The sequence below is a fragment of the Ceratotherium simum genome, chromosome 23, assembly GCF_057802395.1.
Source record: "Ceratotherium simum simum isolate JZ-2026a chromosome 23, ASM5780239v1, whole genome shotgun sequence".
Lineage (NCBI taxonomy): Eukaryota > Metazoa > Chordata > Mammalia > Perissodactyla > Rhinocerotidae > Ceratotherium > Ceratotherium simum.
In genome coordinates, this window is record NC_141922.1 from 31,246,935 (window position 1) to 31,273,372 (window position 26,438).

The window sequence follows — 26,438 nt, forward strand, 5'->3', positions numbered from 1 at the left end:
GCCTTGAAAATTTTAAATCAATATATGAAATATTATTATCTGATATGACTGTGAAAAATATCATTCCTTTATAGCAGTGTATCCCAAAGCTTATTTTATACAACACTAGTTCTACAAGATGCTTTGTGAAAAAGAAAAGATTCATAATCCTATAAGGTTGAGAAAACTCTAAAAACATGTTTTGCCCTTAGAATCTCAAATCCTATACCTTAGCAAATTAAAGGGTCTCAAAAGTACTATAAAAATGAGACCTGCTGAATTTTTAAAGAGTGGGATCTTTTCCTCCAGGAATATTTAGTTATATTTAGTTATATCCCATGAAACTAATATATATATGACATATTGGGGAAAATACTACTCTAGAGACATACGTTTATGCATTTATAGGAATTCAATTTAGTTATTCCTCTATGTTCAAAAGTTTGAAAAGTGTTATTATGCTTTTTAGCCATGTTTATTTTATTGGAAAGGAGAAAGTGAGGATGGGAGAGGAAAATTTAAGTAGCAAGATAACTTAGTTTAAGTATTGGAATAATATCACTCAAAAGAATAGCAATAATAATAGTTATGATATTAAAATCTAACATAAAACCTTTACTCCCTTTAATATTAAAGGAAAGCAAAATATAGTAATTGCGTAAACCACTATCTACATAGATAGATAATCATATAGCTCCGTCCACTTTCTGAGCTCCTTTTTGGCCTGCTGCAATTAAGGTGAGAAGGCTAATTATCGTGCCAAATAAGATCAAAACCTCACTGCCACAATAGAAATTTGTTTTATGCTCACATCTAAGTCTGATATGGATCAGGTGGCTCTCTAACCTGTGACTCAGTGACCCAGGCTGCTTCCATATTATGGCTTCAAGGTCATTTTAGCATCAAACAGATAGCAGATGGCATGAAGAGTAAATGGACAGAAACATCAGAGCCTTAACTACCTCATCCCAGAAGTTAACACACTTCATTTCCACACATGTTCCATCAACCAGAACTGGAAATGTGGCCCCAAAGAGATGCAGGGAGTGCACTTATAGTTCAGACTGTTGTGTCTTCTGGATAAATTGACCCTTGTATCATTATTTCTCTTTATCTTTGGTAAACTCCTTGTCCTGAAGCCCACTTTAATATAGGCATTTCAGCTTCCTTCTGATTGATGTTTGCATGATCTACCTTTTTCTTGTAACCTATCTGTATATTTAAATCTCTTGCTTGGGTGATTATTATAAGCTATTTGACTACACTACGCTAGCTCATCTTCAATATATTCCCCAGAATGATCTTTTTAAAATTCGAATATGATCTTTTTATTATCCTGCTTAAAAACCATCATTGGCATTTTGTTGTTTTTAGAATTAAGTCCACACACCTTATCCTCAATTACAAGTCCAAAGATGATTTGTCTTCTACTGACAAATCCAATATCATTACTTGACATTCTTCCCCTCACACTTTGTAGTGTATACATAATAAACTTCTTTCAGTTCCAGTAATTCACTTCTTAATTGTCACCACTGTTCATCACGCTACCTCATTCTTTTTCTTTTTTCTTTTCACTAAGGAAAATTCACCCTGAGCTAACATCTGTTGCCAAACTTCCTCTTTTTGTATGTGAGTTGCCACCACAGCATGGCCACCGACAGACGAGTGGTGTAGGGTCCCCCCCGGGAACCAAATCTGGGCCACCAAAGCAGAGTGTGCTGAACTTAACTGCAAGGCCACTGGGGGCTGGTCCCCTCATTCTTTAAAGAGCTAATTTCTTTCTATACTTGTTTAACTTAGATATTATATCATCTAGGAATCTACTTTGACTTGCCAATTCTGCATTAGGTACTCTTCCTGATTGTATCAGGAATGATAAAATGATCCACATTGTATCATTTATTCCTTTATCACAACACTGAGATGGCATTATATTTGCCTGTTAAATTGGCCATCCCCCGCCAGATTTTAAATTCCCTGCAAGTTGGGATATATCCATTCCATTCACTGTTGTACATCTGGCACTTAGCATAGAACCTTTTGACATTCAATTAATACTTGTTGATTGAGTGGCTGAATTATTGAACATTATTAATGACTTTAACAAGGAACTTCAATGCAATGATGGGCCCATAAACTGGATCATGTCTCTACAGAGGGATGTGATAAAGGATAGCGAGAGAGTTGAAGCGAGCTGAAACATTTCTTGAATAAATAGTAAAGAAGACCATGGTAGTATGGTATCAGGTATACTGTACGATTGTATACCGTCCCACTCTCCATGCATAACAATATGGGAAGGGAAATCAAGCTAGAGGAAACCATCTTCAAGTTCTTCTTAAGATGGGAGAACAAAATCCTTAGATTATGATATAAACTCTTAAAGCAGAGATTCAAATCAGGCGCTTGAAACCTGAATCCTCTCCAAAAGCATATTGATCTTTTTATTACAGAACTATTACATACAGAACAGTGCATGAAATAAAGAGAGTCATCTCCAGTAATATAGCTCAAAGACGTGCCCATGTGAGCACATCTGAGTCAAGAAATTGAGCACTGCTGGTGTCCCAGATGCCTCTCCTTTTGCCTTCTCCAAATCATTCTTCCCTCCCTCCCTTGCAGAGGTAGCCTCTATCTTGACACTTATGGTAACCACGGTCTTGCTTTTCTTCATTGTTCCACCAATACCCCAAAACATTCTGATATAGTTTTGCCTCTTTTACTAACTTAATATAAATGGAATTACACATTAGTATTTTTTAGTGGCTAGCTTCTTTTCCTCATCCTTACTGTTGGGTTTTTTTTTTAATATTCATAGAATTTTAAAATTTATTAATTTTATCCTGAACGTGCAGATGGTATTTGGATCAGAGACAAATTGCCATTATTCACTTAAAAGGCAAATAATGGCCATATGATTTCTAACATCCCAATTTTTACCACTGAGACAATGCAATGAAAGCCAAGTCAAATGTCCTACACATACAAATTTCAAAGTCTGTATCACAGGTGAGAAACAGAGAAAAACTGATTTTGTCTGCTTCTATACAGGAGCCTTCTCCTCCCTTCCCAAAAGGAAAGAGAAAACACTGTACTCCTTGGGCACAAGAATCTCTGATTGAAACTCGACTGTTTATCCTCGATGTCTTTTAGCTTCACTTTCGTATTTTTCATCCTTTTGTCACTTTGTGCTTTGAGATGTTGTATTCTGATCTATCTCCAATTCATTAATTCTCTCTTCACTGGGTCTAATCTCTTAATCTATCCATTGAATTCTTAATTTTGATTAGGGTATTTTTCATTGTTCATTTTCAGCTCTCTGACAAAAATTCTAAATTGTGTCTTATTTCACCGAGCACTGTAAGTATAGTTATTAAAAATTCTCCAATATCTGAAACCTCCCATTGATCTTTTTCTATTATTTTATGTTTCTGTTTGTTTTCATGCATGTGATCTATTCTGCTGTGCTTGTTTTTTTTGTTTGTTTTACTTTTTATTTTAAAATAATTATAGATTCTTGGAAAGTTGCAAAGATATCACAGAAAGACATCTTTAACATCCCCCAATAGTTTTAATGTAATTTTATGTAATTATATGTAATATCAAAGCAGAAAATCACCAGTTTACCACATGTGTAGATTCATGTAACCACCACCACCACAATTAAGATTCAGAACTATTCCATCACCACAAAGATCTCCCTCATGCTACCCCTTATACTTATAGTCACACCCTCCAACCCCCCACCATCCCTAACCCATGGCAACCACTAATCTGTTCTCCATCTCTATAATTTTGTCATTCTGAAAATGTTATATATATATGGAATTATACAGTATGTGACCTTTAGAAATTGGTTTTTTTCATGGTTATTTTTTATTGTGAGTCAGTGAATTTGCAAAATTGTTCGTAGAATTGGTTTGAGATGATGCTGTATTTTTTCTCAGAGAATGCTTCTTCTGCCAAGTGCCTGGTGTCCTAGTACTCTGAAATCACCTGGGTTAAAGTTTAGGGATTGACATCTTACAAATTGAGGCACACTCCCTGTGAGGGTCTATGTAACTTCTGGTTCGCACTGCTTGGATGCAGCCTTTCAGGATTCCAACCCAAAGTTTAAGGAATGGAGCAGATCCACCATGACTCTTTCCCTTGGTGGGCTCAGGACCCCAATCCCCACTCTCCTTAGCTTCTTAGCCTCTCAACTGTTTTCGCTGGAATCATCTAACATACCCCAGTAAAAGGAAGCTCCAAGATCCTGACTAGCCTCTCTGAGCCTTTCTTCTTCTCTGTATTCTAGCCTAGTAATTTTTCTCTATCTTGTTAAATTTGCATTTCTTCAAGCACGTGATTTTTATACACTTTGTCCAGATTTTATAATTATCCTCAGCAGTGAGTGGGTCTGAATCACCCAGTCTGCTATTACCGGAAACCAATGTTTCCTATAGTTATGTTCTCTTTGACCCACACATATTTAAAATTTTAAAAATTTAAATGATTTTGAATTTTTGAATAAAAACTGGGATATCTGACTTTTATTGATATCTGAATGCACTCAAAACAAAAATCAGGTAAAGCAGTGAGGAAATATTGCCCTCTTTAGGAAAAGCACTTGATCTCAATTTGGCTACAGTCTTCCCTCTCCCCTATTATCTGTGTCTGCCACTTCATTTATTTAAATAACATGCCTGTCTCGCCCATATAAGCATTCTTGTTTAAAGGAAACTTTTAAATTTAATATGACTTTTTTTGTTGCTAGAATTTTGTTAGTAAATGAGATCTTCATTACTCTAAATTTTGGTCATTTTTATTCTTTTCTCCTATCATTTAGAAGTGCCAGCTTGTGGCACAAAGTCATAGTCCTTGTACTATTCCCATTAAATGACTGAGCCTCTATCCAACCAATTCTAAGAGTGTCTTTCTTGTCTCCCTACAATCTAGCCTCTCCTGGTAACTCTAAATCCACTAAGGATATTTATTTACTATCAGTCCTTATTACTATTGCTGAAGAGAGAAAACTGGAAAGCATCCTCAGTCATCATTGTAAGAGACGGATTGTTAAAAGTCCCTGTACTACTACTACTCCCATGATTCGCATGGTAAATTTACTTCTCAGAATCTATTTTTACACTGTTTAACTTAGTGTAATCATGATTGCTCTCTCATACCTCACAGAGTATAAGTAAACAAGAAATATTAAAAATTATGGAATATAAAAATCATTACTTAGACTTTAATATCATCATTTTACTAGTGTCAATCATTTTGTAAGCATCTTTTGAGAAACCACTGTGGCCCATGTGTTTTGTTGTTTCATGCCGGCGTGTAGCTTCAAAGTTATAGAAAGAATATGTTGATTCTTAAGGAGCTTAAATTTTATCTAAGAGAGAAAACACAGAAAGCAATAAAAAATGTACGTGAGATATACATGAAATACTTCTATAGATACAAAATGATAGAATAAAAGGAAGTGTATTTTGCCACTAGGATGCCAATTAGAAGAGTAATAAGAAGTTGGGGATGTTGAACAAGAAAGGCTCTTGAAAAATGTTCTTGGGTCAGATTTTGAGCAAAGTTTTAGCCATGGACTTACAGAAGAGAGAGGTGAAGCTATTCCAGCAAGTGGTATTTTTTGCAGAGCTTTTCTTTCCAGGAGCTCAGCCAGTCCACATTTATTCTTTTGCTGCAGAATTTTGAAGGAGATTTTGTAGTACATTGGCGCAGAGTTGATTTTTTTTAATGCTCAGGAATACGTAGACAGTGAAGTATACTACATATAAAAATAGGAAAGGAGAGAGAATAACGAGGATAGATGATCATCTCCACTCTCAGTTTAGTCTTGTCATTTTCCTTCACTATTCAGCAGAAATATTGCACTTCCTGCAGGAGGTAATAAGATGTTTAGTATATGGATACTGACCTTAAGGAGCTTACAATTAATTGCCAGTAGAGCTTTCGGCACCTAAGTGAGAAGTTAAACAACATGCAGTAGTTACCTAGACATGCAAGAAATGTCACAAGGAAGTGGCTGAGAAATACAAAAAATAGTGCTGACAAGTCCTAGCAAAGCTCAGAGCAAGCAGAATCTTTGATGGTTGGCTTGAGGGAAAAGGGCTTCATGAAAGAGATGTACCTTAGAATCATTTCAGCAGGGAAACCATAGAGGTCCTCTAATCCAACTAGATGAATCCCTTCTACGACATCACTAATGAATGGCTCTTCTTTTTTTATCCTCTCCCGTAATACAGAATTCACTTTCATGAGACATCCTATTTCAAGTTCTTAGAACGTTCTTCCTTATACTCAGCCCCAAATCAGCCTCCTTATAAAATCTGATGGTGCCATCCAGAGCTTCCCTGTCCCTGTGTCCGTCATCCTTAGGTGCTCCAGTGTATTGCAGATGTGCTGGCTTATTTTTAACTTGGCCCTCCTAGCTGTCCTGTAGGGCCTGACGTAGCCACAGCACCAGAGTGCTGAGGTTTATAAACCTCTTGTGTTTATCACAGTGCGATAAATATTATCACCTCTTATGTATGCTCTGCTGTGAAAATGATTGTGAAACATTGCTCAGTAGAGCGTAGTGGCAAAAAGATCCGGGTTCTGGTATCAGACAGACCCAAGTTAGAATCTTGGCTCTGCCAGTTATTAGTTCTCATACCTTGAGAAAGAGACTATACCTTTTCAATCCGTAATTTCTACATCGTAAAATGGGCACAATAATACTGGCTCCCTTACGGAGTTGATATAAGAATCAAGGTGATAACACATTAGGATGAATAAAGACTATTATTGTCATTGGTTCTGTTTTCACCCTTTTTAATCATGATATAGAATTCCTCCTCTGTTTTACAAACTTCAAGTTTTTTAAAGCTAGTTTTTGTTTTCTCTCAGTCTCCTCCTCTGGCTAAATATCCCAAGTTCCTTCAGTGTCTTCTTATTCAATGTGAGTTCAAGTTTCTTCAACTTCTTAGTTGCTCTCTTCTAGACGCCCTGTGGCGTTTTCGTGTTTCCTTTTAAATATACAGTACAAAGAACAGAATGCACCCCTGCAAATGTGGCTTGCTGAGAAAGTCCTTGAAGGATGGAGGGAATAGGGGAATGGAGGAAGGATACTCTCACTGGAGAACAGTGAAATGAGCAAAGGAGAAGAAACCATAACACATATGTCATATTTATCAACAAATGGGCCTACCTGGCTAGAAAAACGAGTCATGGAGAAAAAAGATTTTAAAGGGGCTGGATTGTGAAATCGCTGGAACTATGAGACTATGGATTCTATCAATATAAAGGGAAACCAACCAAATCGTTGGAGATGGATGTATCACTTGAAAGCAAGCAATCACAGAATTCATGTGAGCTACTCACAAGCAGCAAAATGTTATAAAAGTTAGAACCCTTCTTTTGTCCCTTTTAGATGGAAACAATCAATAACCCTACAATCACCCCAAAGGAGATGCTGAAACCTTGGAGATGATCCACAAACCACACATTCCCCTTGGCTGTTGGCTGCGTAGTCCACTATGGTTACAAAGAGGATGGTGACCCAAAGAAGTTACTTTGTCCTATCCTGGGAGTCATAACTCAGCTTCAACTTCCAGGTTTATTTTATTCCTAACCCTTTCTCTTCTTGTCTTCTGGTCTTTCTTCCATTCATGCAATTTGCATAATGCTTAGAACATCTGGGGGTTCATGCCCCACCTCTGCTGGGTACTAGCTGTATGACTTTGGACAAACTACTCAGCTTCTTTTTAACTCAGTTTCCTCTTCTGTAAAAATAAGAATTTTTACAGAACTTTAAAAATTAATTGTGACCATGAAATAAGTTAATGTATCTAAAATGATTAGAAGAGATCCTGGCAATAATAAGTGCTATTTATGTTAATTGTTATTTTGGGTCATTATTATTCATAATTCAACAGATACCAGACACTGTTAGGCACAGGGGCTGCATAGGGGAACAGGATAACCCTTATCCTCAATAGTCACATTTCTCCTCATTTTGTGGGGAAGGCAATGACTTTGGAAGCAAATTCCTGGATACAGTACAATTTATTAGCTACTATTTATTGTCTTTGTAACCTTGGATGAGGCATTTAATTCCTCTGAGCCTCTTTCCTCATCTGTAAAATGAGCATTAATAAAATCTACTTGGAAGATTTGTTCCAACTATTAAATAAGATAAAATATGCATATTACCTGGCACACAATTGGAACTAAGCACACACTCCTTCCCCCATAATCTTGTGGCCACATCTGAGGCGGGGGCACTCAACTCTGAGTTTAGGAGCCAGCGCTTTCTTCTAAAGCGCCAGGCAAGAGTATGGAGGTGTAGCAGGAACTCGTCTTCAGGAAGGGCAAAAGCGAGGAGGCGTCAGAGAGAACATAAACAGGAGAGAGGCAGAGAGGCCGCCCCTGGACTACATCTCCCGGGATGCTCAGCAAGCGGGAGTGCCCCGCCCCGCCCCGCCCAGCCGGCACAGCAGGCGCTGCCCACCCCGCGGAGCCCAGCGGCGCGCAGAGCCTACAAGTGCCGCGGCTGGTGATCGGGGGACTTTCCCGAGAAGCCGCGCAGGGGCGAGCGCGCAGTGCTCCAGCCGCACTGGGTGGCCAAGGCAGGAGGTAAGTGGCGGAGAGTGGGAGGGAGAGGAGGCGCTTGGGCGAAGGAGAGACCCCGGGAGTCTTGCGGAGCAGGGGAGCGCGTCCCCACTCCCTGCCCAAGGTGTCTGCCTTGCCTCGGGGTATTCGGCGAACGCAGCCCGACTCCGCGTTGCCTTGGGGGGCGGGGGGCGCGGAGTTCACCCGGAATGGATTGATTGATCGCGCGGGGGGCCCCGCTGCCCGGCGTTTGCGGCGCGCCCTCCCAGCACAGCACGCGCAGGACGGATCCCGAGGTCGCCTCCCCTAGACCAGCCTCGCCCGTGACACTTAGTTCCAATGCAAATATTAATGCTCTTAATTGATGGCAGACTGACGAGGGAAAGTGCAGTCTCCTCGCTTTGAGGTGCAATTTCATTAACCGCGCTCTTAAACAAACCAGAGAGAAGAGAAGCAGGGGACGGAAGGAAAGAGCCTTTAGGTAGTCCCCGGGGATTATCCATTCTCCACTGAGGATGGAAGCCCCGGATTGCGGAGCTGCAAAGGAAATCTACTGTGCAGCTAGTGTATCTCCTATGGAACAAGCAGAGTCGCTCATTTCTTTAAAGAGAGAGAAAAGCAGGAGAAGGGAATTAAGTGGAGATTTCTCTCCCTCTTTGTTATAAATTAGAAGTCCCATAAGGGACTCTGCCGGTTTTATCCAAAGTAGTCCAATATGATGAGTTAATTGTGCCAAAGGTTAGAGCGCCTAATGTCTGAGGAATCTGCGAGATGATTTCTCATTTCAGTAATTGATCAAACCCGTTACCATCGCTTCGTTCACTGAGGGATCCTGCAGTGGAGGTCTGTCCACTTGCTAAAGGAAAGCTCTGGTTCAGTTGTGGTTTTCTGGCACTTGGTGTTTTTTTTTTTTTCTTCCTGTTTTAGCTGCAGAGAAACTTCGATAATAGAAGTGTTTTTTGTTTTTAAAACAAACTCTAATGTAGAGCAGAAAACATGTGGATTCCCCTTCCCATATTTTAAGTGAGTTGCCACGTAGACCTTAGGTGCGCCTTACCTGTGGTTGCTTCTGTATGGGTTACCAGCTGTTGGAGCTGTGGATTTTGAAGCATAATGAGTTCCCAAGCCATGGGTTAAATCAGTTCTTGCCCTGGACTTGGAAGCAAAATAAAAGGGGCCGTTGCTTGAAACTGCTGTACTTGCTAATGGTGGAAAGTGAATTTTTATTCCTCAGAAAGATGGCAGAGGCAGAGAAAGATGGGCACATTTTTTTCTGCTCAACCCAAAGTTCTATCCCAGAAGGGTGGGAGTGAGGGCACGTCGGGCATACAGAGTTCCAGAGGTAACTTTGGAAATAGCTTCTCACCTATTTGCCCCAACAGAACTGTGACCCTGTAGGTTTATAATTTGTCTTTTATTGTCACTTTACTTCTAGACTGGGTTTGTAAAAACTTATGGTGGTCAATTTCCTGTGCACGTTTGTTAGCAAAGCGTGCAGAGGGAGAGGAACTCAGACCCACTCAGACCCAGGGAGTAGCGGACCTGTACTGGGGCAGGCAGCTGTGTCTGTGGAGGACTGCGTATTTTCAGGGATTACACAGTGAGACGTGTTGTCTACATACTTCCCGGTCCAGAACAGGCTGCCCTCATGTAGCAGCACGGGCATGGCTGGGAATGGAAGCACAAGGCACAAACATAGGCTCTTGTAAATGCAGGGCTGTGACTGGGGTCACTGGATTTATGAGGTGTAAGGTTAGGAGCCGTGGCTGAGTGAGCCGGCCATCTTTCACCCACTTCAGAGCTACCCAGTCAAAATTCTGAGCCCCTACTCCAGTAGAGCCCTGCTGATAGGGACATATTTGTTCACCCATGGTGATGCTCTAAAGCTAATCTGTATTAGAATGTGTTTTGAACTAAAGAGAATGTAAACACTTATAATTATACCCGAATTGTTGAGAAGTCTGTGCTTCCCCAGGTTCTCCAGAAAATCAGCAGCTCTGCTAAAAAAGGTCCTACCTTTCTCATTTGTGTCTCTATACAGGAAACTTGCCTTCTCATTTGAGGGATCCTGTCACAGAAATGTGTGAGTCCTTGGATAAATTTGGCTTGGTGACGGCAATGCTTTCTTCAGAGACACTGCCACTTCCTCCAGTCTCCTTTTCTCCCCTGACCTAAGTTTCCCAGTGTTAATCCCTGTGATAAATCAGAATTTGCCCTTTCACACTTTCCTGCCACTAGGTATCCTCTCCTTTCTTTTACCCCTTTTAGGAGGAACCAGGGCTGAAGTGTCAACAAGTGTGGCTGCAGAGGAGATGCGGGCCTCAGGAGCAGTACTCCTGGTAGAGCAGCCTTAGCTCCTGTGAGGTTCTCATCTAACTGTGTTGCTATTGGCAGAATTTCCAGAAGCTGCTGGGGGATGTCTGACTAGCTCCGATGGAGCTCCACTATCTTGCTAAGGAGAGCAGCCAGGCAGCCCTGTGTGATGCTGCGGACTGGAGTTCAGGAGGGCCTCCTGGTGACCAGGCAGATGCCGCTGCCACCAGAGCTGCTCTCTGCTGGCAGAGACACTGTACCTCGACACCAAGATCAGCCCAGATGGAAAGGTCTAAGCTTAGCTCTTCTCTAGCATCCCCCGCCTCCCCTCTGCAAGACAGTGTCATTCAGCCAGACTCCTTGCCACCAGGACCTCTCAACAACTCAGGGAACAACCAGATAACAGCAGAACGGAAAGTATGCAACTGCTGCAGCCAGGAATTAGAAACTTCTTTTACTTACGTGGACGAGAATGTCAACTTGGAGCAGAGGAACCGGAGCTCCCCTTCAGCAAAAGGGAATAATCACTCTGGAGACCTTGGCTGGGGAAATCCAAATGAGTGGTCCCATGAGGCTGCCATATCCTTAATATCCGAAGATGAAGATGATACAAGTTCAGAAGCCACATCTTCGGGGAAGTCAGTAGACTATGGTTTCATCAGCGCCATCTTGTTCTTAGTCACTGGCATCTTGCTGGTGATCATCTCTTACATTGTCCCACGGGAAGTGACTGTGGATCCCAACACTGTGGCTGCCCGGGAGATGGAACGCCTGGAGAAGGAGAGCGCGAGGCTAGGGGCTCACCTGGACCGCTGTGTGATTGCTGGACTCTGCCTGCTCACACTGGGGGGGGTCGTTCTGTCTTGTTTGCTAATGATGTCTATGTGGAAGGGGGAGCTCTATCGTCGCAACAGGTTTGCCTCTTCCAAAGAGTCTGCAAAACTCTATGGTTCTTTCAACTTCAGGATGAAAACCAGTGCTAATGAAAACACCCTGGAACTATCCTTGGTAGAGGAAGATGCTCTCGCTGTACAGAGTTAATTCTGGTTGTGAACTCCTTGAGAGTCTGCCTTGGCATTTTGTATGAAAAAAAATCCAACATATTTCTTAAAATTAATAGTGCAGTTTATTTGCCTGGGAAGAAAAGTTTATTTCCCCAACTAACAGCCAGTGAGTGTTTTTGTTCTCTCTCTGCTTTTTATTTAGAAAAAAAGCCATAAGATGCATTAAGACACAACCAGTGACGCTTGTCCTTCTAAAGAGCTGAGACTAATTAATCTGTATTGGCCCCCAGCTTCTACTTTATAGCAAAATAGATCTAATGACCCAGTGTACAAATGGTTTCTTTTACACCATATGGGATATTATTCTTTGGATACTAGGAGGTCCAACACACAGTAGGATCAATTAGTAACCTATTTTTTGAAAAAGAACTGAAGCACTAATCACATAATAAGGCTTATATTTAATTCTCAAAAGTGCTTATTCATTTTCTTGCTAAATTTTTTCTTCCTGTAATTTGGCTAAGGGTTTTGAGTTTAAACATTTTGAAGCTTGAGGATGTTGACTATTAAGGGAAAAAAATGTATAAATACATTTGTTATAGTTAAAATTATTCCTGCACTCAGAAGTGGTAACTAAGTCATTAGAATAAACTTTCTAGTAAAAGAAAATTATGTAAATCATTATAAGACCAGTCTGAATTTAACCTGGAATGGCGATGCCAGATATTAGCCAGTGTCGCATGCCCATTTTCTAGATGAAGTAAAATTAGTTGCTGATATAAATTTCATTTTCTGTTTGTGGTTTAGCCATCATATGGTTACTTATGCTCTTGAAGTCTTTCTTGGTTCTCACACCAGAGAGGCAAAGTGTAAGACATTTTTAATATAATTCCAGACACTTAAACGTCTAGGCAGGTCTGAGTCATGACTGGCTCAGGCTCGTTCCCAGGTGACGCTTTGTTGTTGTCGTTTGGAGAAAACCTCCAGTGCAATTGCAGCTAGACTCTTGGGGACTGTGCCCACAAGCAGGTGTCACTTGCTCTAGGCCAAGCAACAAGCCATTGCCCCAGGATGGCAGCAGTCCTGAAGCCCACAGCCAAAAAATTAAAATGAGAAAACAGAGAAAGGTTAAGCTCACTGATTCAGTGGGCACTGCACTCCTCACCAGGACTCAGCTCCCCCTAACGATGGTCTAGGCATCATTCTGCGCACATTATATCCAGGCCCTTAGTAACTGGGAGATCTTGCCTCATGAAGTTCAAACTTGCTTGATGAGAGGCATGATGAGCAAAGTAGTCACAACTTTGCAAAACACACACCCAGCATCCTCACTAACACACTGTCTCCATACAGTTATGGTTCAGGAAGGTGGGGGGGAATATCAGAAATATCTTGCATTTTGCAACTACTCCTTGAGGTGTTTCCAACCTCCCACTGCAAGAGTGGTTTTAACTTCCATTTCTGTGTTACCAGGATCAGTGGGGTCATTCTTCAAGAGGACCGGAGCTGGAAATTGGGGTGGGAGGGCAGGGATGGGGAAGTAAGAAGGTGATTTCTTTGTAGATTCTAAAGCCTAATTCTAACGTCTGAAGTTTTCGTTGTTATTGAGGACTGTGGAATACGTGGGTGACTGGCTGGCGGAGTGTGTGAGTCAGGATATTTATGTGAGTGAGGTCTTGCTGGTGTCAGAGATCGATTTGATAAGTTAGGTACACTGTGTTACTAAGGGTTAAGATGAAATGCAGAAAGGAGGATCAGAGGATACTAAAAATAGAGAGGACAGGTATGTGAAAGAATTAGTAAGTAAAAATGAGAAATTATATGGGCATCAGAGGAAGCTAGATGTAACTTAATTACCTTACCCTATGTCACAGACTATTATTGATTCGGAAATAATTGGGACAATATAAACATGATTTTTGTTTTCTCTTGCTGGTTCTTTGTGCTTTTTGAGCAAACTTTTTGTTTTACTGTGATTCTCTGTCATGGTTTGTGTTGAGGCCAGCTTACCAGCGGTACAAATTTCATATTCTGAAGGTTTATCAATTGTCAGGTTCTTGCTGGCTTGAGGACCCACTTTGGATGATGTTGAGGCAATAGGGAAATGATCTTCTTGGCTGACTGAATAGGCCTAAGCTATGTGTTGTTTTAAAAAATACATGCTTATACATAGAAGGATTAGCTGAGGGAGATCAGTTGAGTTTTGTTTTCGTTTATTGGTGAAACAGGATTAATTGCCACATTGCAGGCTAAACTGAATTAATGTGCGGCCCGATTTTCAGCTTATAAAGGCAGACAAATTTGAGAATCAAGTGTTAGGAAATTTTTTCAATTCTGTTAAACTGATGATAAAGGAGAAAAAGCCAAAGATGTTCATTCAGAAGCGTTTAATGAATCTTGCAGTGGTACCAAATTATATATAGTTCTGATGTGATCTAAAGGATATATATATACATCTATACAGATATATATATATATACATCTATACAGATATATATATATACATCTTCCAATATATATGTATCTACTTATCCCAATTAGGAAAAGAAAGTATAAAATATTCAGGGGGAAAAAAGACCTAACAAATCAGAATATATTTCTTCTTTTCCTTCCTTAAAATTTTAAAATTGAAATGTAGTAAGTAAATGCTTACTTTCAACAACATTATTTAAATCTGCTCATATATAGGGCAGATCTCTTTTAAGGCCCACCATTACACCAAAAAGAACCAATTCAGAAAATCCTCTGGAAATGTCCTTTAGCGCTATGTTGATGTAATTCGGATAACTGCCTTAACCAACTTTTCCCTGGTATTCTGTTGTGCAGCCCTAGTCCCCATCCTGTCAGTGCCTGAATTCAAGACGAAAATTACTTGAATTTAAGATCATGGTAGCACAGACGACAAAAAACCCTGAACTTTAGACCCTTTGTTTCCAATCTGACAGAGAGGGGTTGTGGCTCTAAATATATTTATTGAGAATTACTTTGGCAAGGTCAGGTGATAAATGTTACAGACATTGAACAGACGATAGCTATGGTGTTGGTCTTGGATTCTTCATGGAGATTTGTGACCTTACATCTCTCTCTTTAACCTGGGGCTGGTTGTTATCTATGAGAGTTCTTACTGCTAGACCTGGAGAAGCAAAACTCTTTTTTCAGAGGCCATAGTTTAGGTCTTTATTTACTAGGTTTTAGAAAACTAAACTCAGAGTCGCCTTCCTAATCATAAGAGAAGGCAGCTCATTGTTCAGCTGAGCTGTTCAGTATGGCCCAAAGGGGTAAGTATCAGAAAGAAAGCTGCCTTTCTCCATTGCTACTGGAATATACACTGCTAATGGACAGTTTTTAATAAACTGTTCCTTGTTAGGGCACCTTAAACTGTTTGTGGCAGAGCTGAAGCATTTTCTTTGCAATGCTGTGTGTCCTTCCCAGCCATTTGGAGCTCCTGAAGCAGACCATGTAATATGATGTACTGGCCCTCTCATAAGAAAAATATTTTCTCCAGGCTCCCCATTTCATAGCCGATTTATAGTTTAGAGGAGTACAGAACTGCTTGGAACCGTGCAGTTCTTGGTGGCTCTGGGTGCTTTTACCCCCGTGACTGCTCTGCCGCTTGATTCTATACTACCTAGATACTTGCCTTGATATCAATATCACATGCTTTGCTGTCTGCTTAAAGTACGAGTCCATCCCTCATGCTTATTTGTTTTAGGACCCAGTTGGACCAGTGCTGGCACATGTCCTTCAAGGTGCAAATTATGACAAACAGACTGCCCTGCCAAATTCATTTGTGCCTTCCCTTTGCCCCTGGCAGGGAAGGATAAGTGTGTGAGTGAGCACCATGCCAGTTGAATACCAGGAATTAAGGATCTGAACCCAAGGGGTTCTATGTTTTTTCAGTTCTTTGTGACAGGCAAAAATTCTAGGCAAGAGCATTTGAACATTTCAGCCTTCATCTTTCACATGTGCCATGACAGGCACATGCAGAACCTTACCTGGATTAATCATCTAAAGATGAAGAAAAAATTTCTATTTATCTATTAGGAAAAAGTTTTTCAATCTGAAGATCAGATTCCATCGCAGCAATTACTGCTACTACAAAAATGTGGTCTGACAAAAGAGATTCACAACCTTTATCCATAGTTCACCTGTTCAGTAAGGTTTAATACCACCAGCTAGATTCCACTGTCACAAAGGAATAAGACAGATCCTTACAGTTCTCTGAAATGGAGTTTAACCTTTCCCAGAATTGGGCACAAAGAATGACTAGAATGAAAAGAATTATAATGAAGTCTCACTGGCTTTTATCAGTATAAAAGAGTTCATAAGAAAGAATTAACATATCATTGTCTTTCAGCTGATTTAAGCCATATCATTTTATGGTTCGTAGCATTCTATAATATTCTCTCCTTCCAACTTTTATGGGCTGGGAAATAATTTACCTGACTTGCGCACTGACACTGTAAAAAGTAAGGTGTTATTTTAAATACTTAAAATTGATTGCAAAAATCTGTGGCTTAAACTTAAGAGTGTACCTGTGGTTTATGTTTGTTAGTGTGCAAGTGTATGTACACTCAAGTCTATGTACGTATTAGGAGAATATTTTATAATTATAGAACCGTAATACCCAAAGTTATTGTTAGAGTAATTTTCTTATAGGAAACTTGGCATGCCTTAACGTTGACTTCAAGGACAAGGGAAGTCTTTCATAGATCATGAATGAAGAATTTGGAATCAACCTCAGAGGAGATGCCATAATTATATAGATCTGTATTGGTTGTTCAGCAATCCCACAAACATTTTATTTATTTTTTTAACCTCTCAATTTCAGGCTCATAAGAGTGTGGCATATTTAGAAATTATTTTACCATGAATCATTATTTTATTTCAGAGAAATATGGGCAGCAGACAGTATTTTCCTTTGCTCCAAGTTTTAGTAACTCTCTTGTTTTTCAGGAGCAGCCATTCTTATTTTCCCACTGCTATCTTCGTGCTTCCTAGCCAGGCTCTGAACAAATGTACGAGAAAGCAAAGATGGGTTATGACTATATAGTTGAGAGGTTTTACTTTGTGCTTCTCATTGTGCTTTTAATATTACTTTTCTTGCCAAACAAGACAAATAATTTGATGTTGATTATGTGTTTTTTGATATTCTAAAAGGGCAGTTATTAAAGTTATGGGCTTTTCTTAGGACATTTGATCCCTTATATGTTAATAACAAGTGTGTCATATCATTTTAAAATAAAACTATTTATTAAGATGTTTTATTGTATTTGTTAAATTTTATTTAAGTTAACTAAAACTGTGATGCTGATTTGGTCTTTTTAAATTATATTTGAAATTATCTGCACCCCAAAATTAAAAGTAATATTTACCCCCGATTCATGTATAATATTCTTCTTGCTACCATATCATTGAATAATGTAAACTATGCCTTAATTTTTTTACCGTATATGAAATAGTCAAAGCTATTTGAGTTTCTCTAAATTACTCAGTATTGAACTTAGAGTGTGAATTGCACGATGTGGAAAAAAAAATAGATGAATAGATATTTTTAAAAACACTTATCTAAAAATCTAGAAAGCTTTTAGGTGAGAAACAAATACCAAATCAGCTTATGTCCCTGCTCTTAAACTTCTCTTAATCTAATTTTGATCTCCATTTTCATTTGAGGGATGCATCATAATTTATATTATTAAGCGGAATTTTATCCATCTTATGTATAATTGCTGTCAAGGTTGAGAATTCTAAAGGGGCAATTTGAAGTGAGGCTCCACTTATTTAAAACAAAAATTGGATCAAGATTCTTATCTACTATAAAGGAGGAAAATCTAGTGGGGTTTTTTTTCATATATATATTTTTGCTAGAAGACTATTTTTTTGGTTAACCACCTCCAGTCATTCAGAATGAGCTATACCATGCTGACAATTCCAGTCTCTTGATATGACCCTTAGAGGTCAGCAGGGAGGCTCTCAGGGACCCAGTCTGATGCAGTTACGTGTTCAAATTGTGCTGGTTGTCAAGGGAAAAAGAGTCTGAAAGGGTTGGAACAGGCCCTGCACATCCTCACAACTTGTTAGCCAGGACTAGTTACAAAGTTTCACTCACGCCAGGAAATGCACTTCCAACATGTGCCCCAAAATGGGGGAGTTAGCACTGTCTGGCAGGTGACACTAATAACCGCCATAATTTCTAAGGTCTTCGTATTATTAAAGCCCATTATGTGTCAATGAACATAAAAATTCTTACATTCTCTAATGACCACTTGATCAATTTATTTTTGATACTTTTATATTGAGGGCAAAAAAAATTATTCTAAAAATGCTCCAGAGAAAGCACGATTTAATACTTCTTTATTAAAAATACTTAAATAGGGAAATGATCACAATTTACCTTAAGATTACCTATATGATTTCTGTTGTATTATTTTATAGTAAAAATTAGGACATTCAATTTTAAAGCCAATACCAGTGCTTTCAGCTCATGGGCAAGAGGAATTACGTTCTTGAGTCCTTACCATGTATTGTTCAATTTATACCTTAGTCATTTAATTCTGACAACATTCCTGCCAGACAAGTATTACTTTATTTATTTATTTTTCTGCGATGGTCACCTCCCCCTTATCTGCATTTTAAAAATGAAAATCTGAAACTCAAGAATATTTGATGACAGCCACAGTTACACAGCTAATAAGTAGTGGAGAGAGGACTGAAATCTAGGACTGCTTCACTAAAAACTCATTTATTCTAGGTTAGAAGGAATATTACTCTTCTTGCAAAGAAAATCAATTTATACTAGCTGTTTTATTTTGTATTTATCATTTTACAAAATAAAATGACAGTCATGGGATTTGAGAAATAAGAAACTCTTTCTATAAGGAAATCATACCAATATTTTGCTTTTAGATATTATAGCTGTTTCTCAAAACATAAAACCAAATTAAACCCATCAAAACTTGCAGCTATCCTACTCACTGCACCCACTGAGGTTCAGACAGGCCTGTGCTGACACTTCTCCTTGGAGCTGAAAAGAAAATACAGTTATTCTTCCTGCGTGCACGATAGTTCTCATAGGATTTATGTAGTCTCCAGTAAGGAATCCAAAGATGGAGAGAAAGTCATATTTGAGTGCTTACCATGTGCCAGGCATTCTGCTTTCATGTACAGTGTCTTGCTTAATCTTCACAACACATGGTATAAGAAAGGCTTCAGAACCAGGGAAGGTTTGAATGGCTGCCTGCTCCTCTACTCTTGTCAAGTCATCTGAGCCACAGTTTCTTCATCTGTAAAATAGGGATAATACTGTTTGCTTTGCAGGACTCTGATTAAACTTAAATGAGATAAATGAGACAAGGCTGAGAGAGAATCCTGTCTGATATTCCATCATTAGATCCACTATTATCTTAAGTGGGCTGCTTTGTAACAGCAGAACCTGGGTTTTAGAAGCACTTGGGAGCTATGTTCATGTTAAGTACTGGCTGACAAATAACTGAATTGGGCCATCGTGATGATCAAAAATAATCTCCTTTTCCACCACCTCCTCCTCCTCTTCTTTCTCCCATCTCTTCTCCTCCTTCTTCATCATCAACATCACCATCTATGTGGAAACTTAATTTGGAGGTCTCTTATTTCCACCATCACAGATATGTCCAAGAAAGAAAATTTTATTTTCCTTCATGAGACAGAAAAATCAACCCGGAAAACTGTCTTTTGTTTAATTGTGAGGTACGATGTGCTAATATCTTGTATCATAATCCTCCAGACCTCGAATCCTCCAGACCATAGCTCCAATCATCAGCATGCTATGTGACAGAAAACTCAGTTATCTTTTGAATAGAAGAGTTTCATCATAGAAAAAGTCCAACAAAACCCTTTTACTTGGTTGAAAATCTTTGTTTTTTTTTTCTTTACATTCATAGTGTTAAAACTTCAAAGATTCTATTCAGTGAGCACTCTGGCAAAAGGCTGTTCTCCTTCACTGCCATTTATCCAGACCGGAGAGTTCGTGTGCTTATATCAAATTTATCTCTGAATTTTATTTAACCTTGCCTACATTCTACCAAATTAGCACAATTAACTGCTCTGGAATACAGATGACAATAAGGACAATTGCTAAAAGTTGAATTCATTTTCCCTTGATGCTTAAATGGCATAGTCAGCAATGCCCCCTGCTGCTAAATGGATCCATAGCAGGGAAACAGGGGCACCAGAGAAGGAAAAGGGCAAAGCCAGGACCTGCCTTAAATCATACCTTATACGAATGATGAGCTCAGGAAAGGATTCCCAGGTTGCAAACAGAATGAAAGGGGATTGGAAGAGACTGTTGCTCGACCCAAACAGTAATAGATGAAGCTAAGAGAGACTCTGAGAGATAAAGGTTTGTTAACGACGCAGCCTTATATCAAAGATCATATTAAGGGCAGAGCTGTTTTGGACAATCTCAAAAGAGCCATCATTAAGCTGAGAAAGAGAAGCCAGGGATCAAGAAACAAAGAAAGAAATCAGGCTGGAAGCACGAAAATTTCGAGTATGGTTATTGCACGTGAAACTGATGGGAGCAAGTAGCACAGAAGCCTAAGTTTCTGAAGGCATTTCATTGCCAAAGAAGCCTTTGACTGTTACTAGTAGGAAGCAGGCCTGAAAATTTGTATAGGCCCCAAGGAGGGCATACTCCTGACTATCCAGTTTAGATGTGGTGATGCAGAATAAAAGACCAGGAAGAAATTCCTAGAGACTTGAACAGGGGTCTTGGGGAAGAATGTACAAGTGAGTTTCTTCCAGAAAACAGCACAGAGCCTAGTCAAGGAATTTACCCACTCCTGGGACAGAAGGGCTGAATAAGGACTGCCTGACAGAGTTTCAGCATTTCAGTGGATCCAGGATGTCTTGTGCTTATCATGGCCCCGTTCTGTCATTTTATATCATAGGTGAGGTATAACTTGTCTTGTTAGTTGATAGTTTTCTAGATTCCAAAAAGACATCCAGACATATGAAGAAGACTGTGCTCCTCCTGGAGGTCTTGGGCTTGGAACTGGAGGCAATATCTGGATGGATCTTTGAGTCATCCTCCTTGGGAGTTGAGTATGCTCTGTATGTAAGGAGAAAGGACAGACCATGGCAGACCCACCACAAATCATGCCACATTTCCTTTGTATGGAGTTGTCGCTAGAGAGCAGTAGCCCGATTAGGGACTACACTTCCCAGCTCCCCCTTCATTTAGGTGGAGCCAAATCACTAATTTGCACCAATGGAGTGTGAGCAAAGTGATGTGTGTCACTCCCTGGCTGGAGTAGTTAAGAAACCTGCATACCTTTATTCGCTTCTCTCCCCAACCTGTTGACTGGATGAAGCTGATGGTTAATTTTATGTGTCAACTTGATTGGACTAAGTGATGCCCAGATAGTTGGTAAAACATTATTTCTGGATGTGTCTGTAAGGATGTTTCTAGAAGAGATTAGCTTTTGAATGGGGAGACTGAATAAAGAAGATCGCCCTCACCAATGTGGGAGGGCAGCATCCAGTCCGTTGAGGACCTGAATAGAACAAAAAGGTAAAGGAGGGGCAAATTGCCTCTCTCCTTAAGCTGGGATGTCCATCTTCTCCTGCCCTCTGACATTGGCATTCCTGGTTCTGGGGTCTTCAGACTTGGACTGAGACTTATACCATGGGCTTCCCTGGTTCTCAGACCTTTGGGTTTGGACTGGAACTATACCATTAGCTTTTCTAATGGTATAGTTTGCAGTCGGCAGATTGTAAGACTTTTCAGCCTCTATAATTGCATGAGCCAATCCCTCATAACAAGTCTGTTTTTAAATATCTATATCTATTTCTGTTTATCTTTCTATCTCCTATTGGTTCTATTTCTCTGGAGAACACTGACTAATACACTTCTCAAGGAGAACTCTGAAGCCACATTGAAGATGTCAAATCCTCTATCAGCTTAGGTTAGGGGGGCTGTTTTGCTCCACAGTTATTCAGGAACCTAGGCTGATGGAAGCTCTGTCATCTTCCACACGTGACTTCCAAGATCACTCTGGTTATCAATATTTAGTCAGCACAGAAAAAGAGACAGCTTGAGGTCTTCACATTCAACCCAGAGGTTAACTGGTTAACACTTTCTTAAGTCTTAACACTTAAGCTAGTAAGTGGTGGAGCTGAGACTTCCCACCCAGGTCTGACACAAAAATCCATGCTCTTTGTATCTATACTAGGCTGCCATTTACTTCTGTAGTTCTTTTCACCTGAACTGCCTGTTCTTCCCTCTGCCAAGACCAACCTCACTGGTGATTACTCACATCATCATTGATCTCTCTTCTTTAAATGACCATAGCACTTAGGATCTGTATTTCACAATTCACTCAGTGTAAACTGCCTTATATTGATCACTAATTATTTCAGGCATTAAGTTTTTCTTTCCAATTAGACTTTAAACACTGGGAGGGCAAGGACCCTCTCTTATCTCTGTAGTACCTAGATCAATACTAATTTATACCAGCCACTTGATGATTGTTCGCGACTTGCATAAATAAGAACATGATGAATTCTCCCATTATGCCAAAAACAAGTAGTTTGGCCCCAATACTAAAGAAGCCTCTTATCCTGATTTCCAGGATAAGAAAAGAACCCAAGGAAGGAAAAACCCTCTAGAGGAGAGTCACGAAGTGGATTAAAGTTAGAAACCACAACACAAGGGAAAATATAGAAGAACAATGAATTCCACTTGCAGAGTCAAAGGTTAAGGCATTACTTAATAAAAAGTCACTAGTTCTTAATAGTTGATATGCAGAATCATTCACTCTTACCAGGAATCAAAACATTCAAATTAAAATATTAAACTGATATAATTTGTATCATCAAATTGGGAATATTTTTTCCTTTTTAAAAGTAATATTTACTGTTGCCATGAAAGATGCTATCTCATACATTACCTCCTGGGAGCATAATTAATACATTTCTTTCTGGAACACAAATTAATGCTATGTATCTGGAATCTTCAAAATATCCTTTGTCCCAGTATCCCACTTTAAGGAAACATGAAATAGAGATATTCAAATAGACGGATAAAAGTTTATTTACTGTATTATATAAAAGAGTGAAATGCTGCAAACAATCTCATAGCTCAACAATAAGGGGGTTGCTGAAATGAGATAGGTCCATAAAATGGATTGCTGTAAAACCACTAAACATAATTTTCAAAGATTTTTAAGGATATGGAGAAATGCTCATAATGAGAAAAGCTCATTAAGTGAAGAAGTTTATGATACAGACCTGTTCTCAAAGATAGCATCATTCCAATTATGTGCCATATATGTGATTTATATATACATAAGATAAGAAGGAAACATTAAAATGTACAGTTATCTCTAGAGTGGGGTTATTAGTAATTTGTTCCTTTTGTTGTACTTTCTAAATTTTTCTTTCCCTTTTATTTTATAAATGTTCTTTTAACTTTTTAATGAACATTTTTGTAAAACTTACTATATGCTAACATTGATTCAAGGGATTTACAAATATTAACTCATTTAATTTTATCCTCATAAGAACTCTATGAGGTAGGTACCATTGTTACCTCAACTTTATTGATGATGAAACTGAGGCACAGTGTGGTTCAAAAATTTCCCCAAGGTCACACAGCTAGTAAGTTGTGGAAGAAGGATTTGAGCCCATTCAAAAGACTGTGAAAAACTTTTGAAACCAGAAAACAAAATAAAATAATTTTTAATTGGAGAAAATAACAAATTATGAATTAATTATCTCGACCTCCCTGGGCTAATCTAAGAAGATAAGAAAGCAACATGAAGAATTTAGTTATCCATCGGGAAGACTATTCTGATACCCAGGATTATTACACTGGAGTGAGTTAATAAGGCAAAATCTGGGACCTTCTCAGTGGGCCATAAAAATGGCATCAGTGGTCGTCTGGCGTTAGGAATGTCTTCTTGCTGAGAGTAGGAAGGGGACTCTCAAGGTCCCTGCCAGGCCTATGATTCAGTGGTTCATGAAATAATACAGCAGAGTTGGATGACCCAGTTTGTTGTCCCCTAATTACATTATATTCTCATCCTTTAAAGGAGCCACATAGACGAGACTCTCCTTCCTGTAAATATAATAATTTAATATTTTTTGTCTACATCTTAGAATAACAAACATAATCTAAATATTTTCTAAGAAGAGAGAGAGAGTCCACTGTTCTCTTAGCTTTCTTGTCAGACTTCAATAAGTCGACTGAGGAAAATATAGAAGAACTTGTCAGCATATTGTCAGGTAAGTAGAGGAATTACATCATATAAATAGCTGCCATGAATAATTTATTTGGTAGCTAGATGGCATTATTTGTGCTGAACTGTACTTGATCAGTTTTCCTTCCTCTTCTTTTGAGGCTTTTATGAGTTTAAGTTTTGTGTCAGAATATACGTCAGAGGAAAAAGAAATATTATCTATTGAACAATAAAAAATATTCTAATTTGCTAAGAGACCTATAATTATTCTGAGAAGTTGTTTTTATTGTTGACTTCTATCCAATTGCAATAGGAAAACAGTTTAGTAGAAAAATTACTAGTTTATTTTCTCACTATGCTAAAACATATTCGTTTTAAAAAAGGAATATTCCCATTTTATAACAGTGGGCCCACTTTGTAGCTGTTTACTCACAGATTGAACTTCCTCCTCCTAGGGGAGAGTGAATGGAAGGTAAAACTAGTCTATATAATAATAATGAGGAACTTGAGGGTTGGGCATAGGTGGCGAGGGAGGAAAGAGAAGGACAGAGGGAGAAAAGAGCAGAGGGAGAGGGCCCAAGAAAGTGGTTAGAAGCTTCAGAAGGAAAAGTCTACTTGTTGAAAAATTCTGGTTTGCAAAGATGTCTGAAGAGTTTGAAGATCAGTGATGTTACATATTTAATATTAAGCTGTTCCCTATTCCTAATTATTCTGTATGTTCTCTCTCAATGTCTTCAAACCTTTCATGCAAGTCAGCCGTATATAACAGCCTCTTACTGGTGGAGCCATGGGGATTTTAAGGATGGAGTATAGAAGAGAAGGGCAGGCCCCTTGGCATTACCCCTCCACTGCAGCCCACGTGGTGGAGGCACTAGCACTTGAGGGGGATGGTCATTCCAGAACTTCATGATCTTTAGGGAAGCAGGTGAAGGTTTGAACCACATCTAAGAGCAGCAGGTAGTTGCTGGCAGTAGCAGAAAAGCAGGCTCTGGTATGCACTGACTCACCTTTAATTTCTCCCAAACCTACTGGAGGAAGGTGGTCCTTGAAAAGAGTTGTGATGGGGGTAGGGCAAGGAAGTGGAGATAGATGAAGCGTGAATGCTGCAAACACTTGTGTTAGAGGGATAAATGGTAGAATTGGGGTAGGAGACAACTATATGTCATTGTTATGTAAGTTGAACTTTATTCTATAGATAATGGAGGAACTATTGAAATTTTAGAAATTCAGTTTTAGAAAAAAAACCTCAGATGATGGGGTAGAGATCAGATTGGAAAGTGGGTAAGGGCAGTTGGGAAGCAATAGGAAAGGGTCAAGGAGAAATGACGAACTAGAAGAGTGAAGGAAGAAACTGAGAAGAGGTAATAAATTAGGCATTTCAAAGATCAAACAATAAAACTGATGATTGATTTGAATGGGGTGAGGGCAGTGAGAGAAATTGCTTAGAATAATTTGTCACTAACCAAGGTATGAAAACATAGGAAAAAGCGCTAGGTTTGGCAGAAAAGATATGCTGAGTTTGAGGTATGTGAGGGACAACCAGGTGAAGATATCTGATGGTCAATGGAAATATGGGTCTGGAGTACTGGAATGAGGTTGGGTTATGATATAAAGCTGTGTGACAATATTCTCTCAACCTCAAATTGGGGCCCAGGGTCTTTCAAATTTTCAATGGTCAGTGAATTTATTTTCATGAAAAATTTTACAAATATAAGAATGTGGAAGTATACTGTTAGATTTTAATTAATCATCTTTAAATAAAAGAATAAAGCCACCTGAAATCAAAATGTCCCTAGAAAATCCAGGATATATGGTCACTATACTTATATCTCATCTATTTCAAAGAAGATTGATGCAATTTATGACATTAAACCAAAGCTTAACAATAAAAAAGATAATTTGAAATCAATCAGAAGGAAGAAAAGAGAATATAAACTAGATACCTGAAATTAGTCAATAACCACAATAAAAGTTTAAGTTAACCTTGAGGTTTCTATTAAACAAAATAAAAAAGAGACTGAAGAATATTGGATCATAGTTACAAAGTATTGATGAAGAGAAAGTCTAGATATTGATTTAGAGAGAGAAACACCTCCTGGCACAAAATTCTAAAAAGAATTTATCATGTGGATCTTTATATAAAAGACAATGAGTAACATCCGGGAAAATAGTTTTACCAAAGTACAGAAATGTTCTTCAAATGGATGCTTCCAATATATTAATACATTATTAAATATATATATGAAATACATTAAAAACTAAGGACATATTATTAAGGCCAAAGGGAGAATACTTTTTCAGAAAATAAGCTACTACAGCCCACGTTGCT

General features: G+C 38.9%; 1 protein-coding gene and 1 long non-coding RNA gene across 5 annotated transcripts in view; one reads left to right on the forward strand and one right to left on the reverse strand.

Annotated features, from left to right (window-relative positions):
- Positions 1 to 8,496: 8,496 nt before the first annotated feature.
- Positions 8,497 to 17,152, forward strand: TMEM74 (transmembrane protein 74). 3 transcript variants are annotated; one of them, XM_087447543.1, is made up of 3 exons: positions 8,511 to 8,598; positions 10,616 to 10,657; positions 10,843 to 17,152. In XM_087447543.1, exon 3 carries the CDS (start codon positions 11,008 to 11,010, stop codon positions 11,926 to 11,928), a length of 921 nt encoding a protein of 306 aa, XP_087303669.1. In that variant the 5' UTR covers positions 8,511 to 8,598; positions 10,616 to 10,657; positions 10,843 to 11,007; the 3' UTR covers positions 11,929 to 17,152. The 3 variants fall into 3 exon arrangements, with proteins under 3 accessions (XP_087303668.1, XP_087303669.1, XP_014643605.1); XM_087447542.1 differs by having other exon boundaries at positions 8,497 to 8,598; positions 10,616 to 17,152; XM_014788119.2 differs by lacking the exon at positions 10,616 to 10,657.
- A 1,553-nt stretch (positions 17,153 to 18,705) lies between these two features.
- LOC147913997 (uncharacterized) overlaps positions 18,706 to 26,438 on the reverse strand; it is a 174,604-nt gene continuing 166,871 nt past the window's right edge. For both annotated transcript variants that reach the window (XR_015555970.1, XR_015555969.1), the window contains 2 exons: positions 19,028 to 19,174; positions 18,706 to 18,915 (listed from right to left, as the gene is read on the reverse strand). This is a non-coding gene — a long non-coding RNA (uncharacterized LOC147913997). The remainder of the gene's footprint in view (positions 18,916 to 19,027; positions 19,175 to 26,438) is intronic.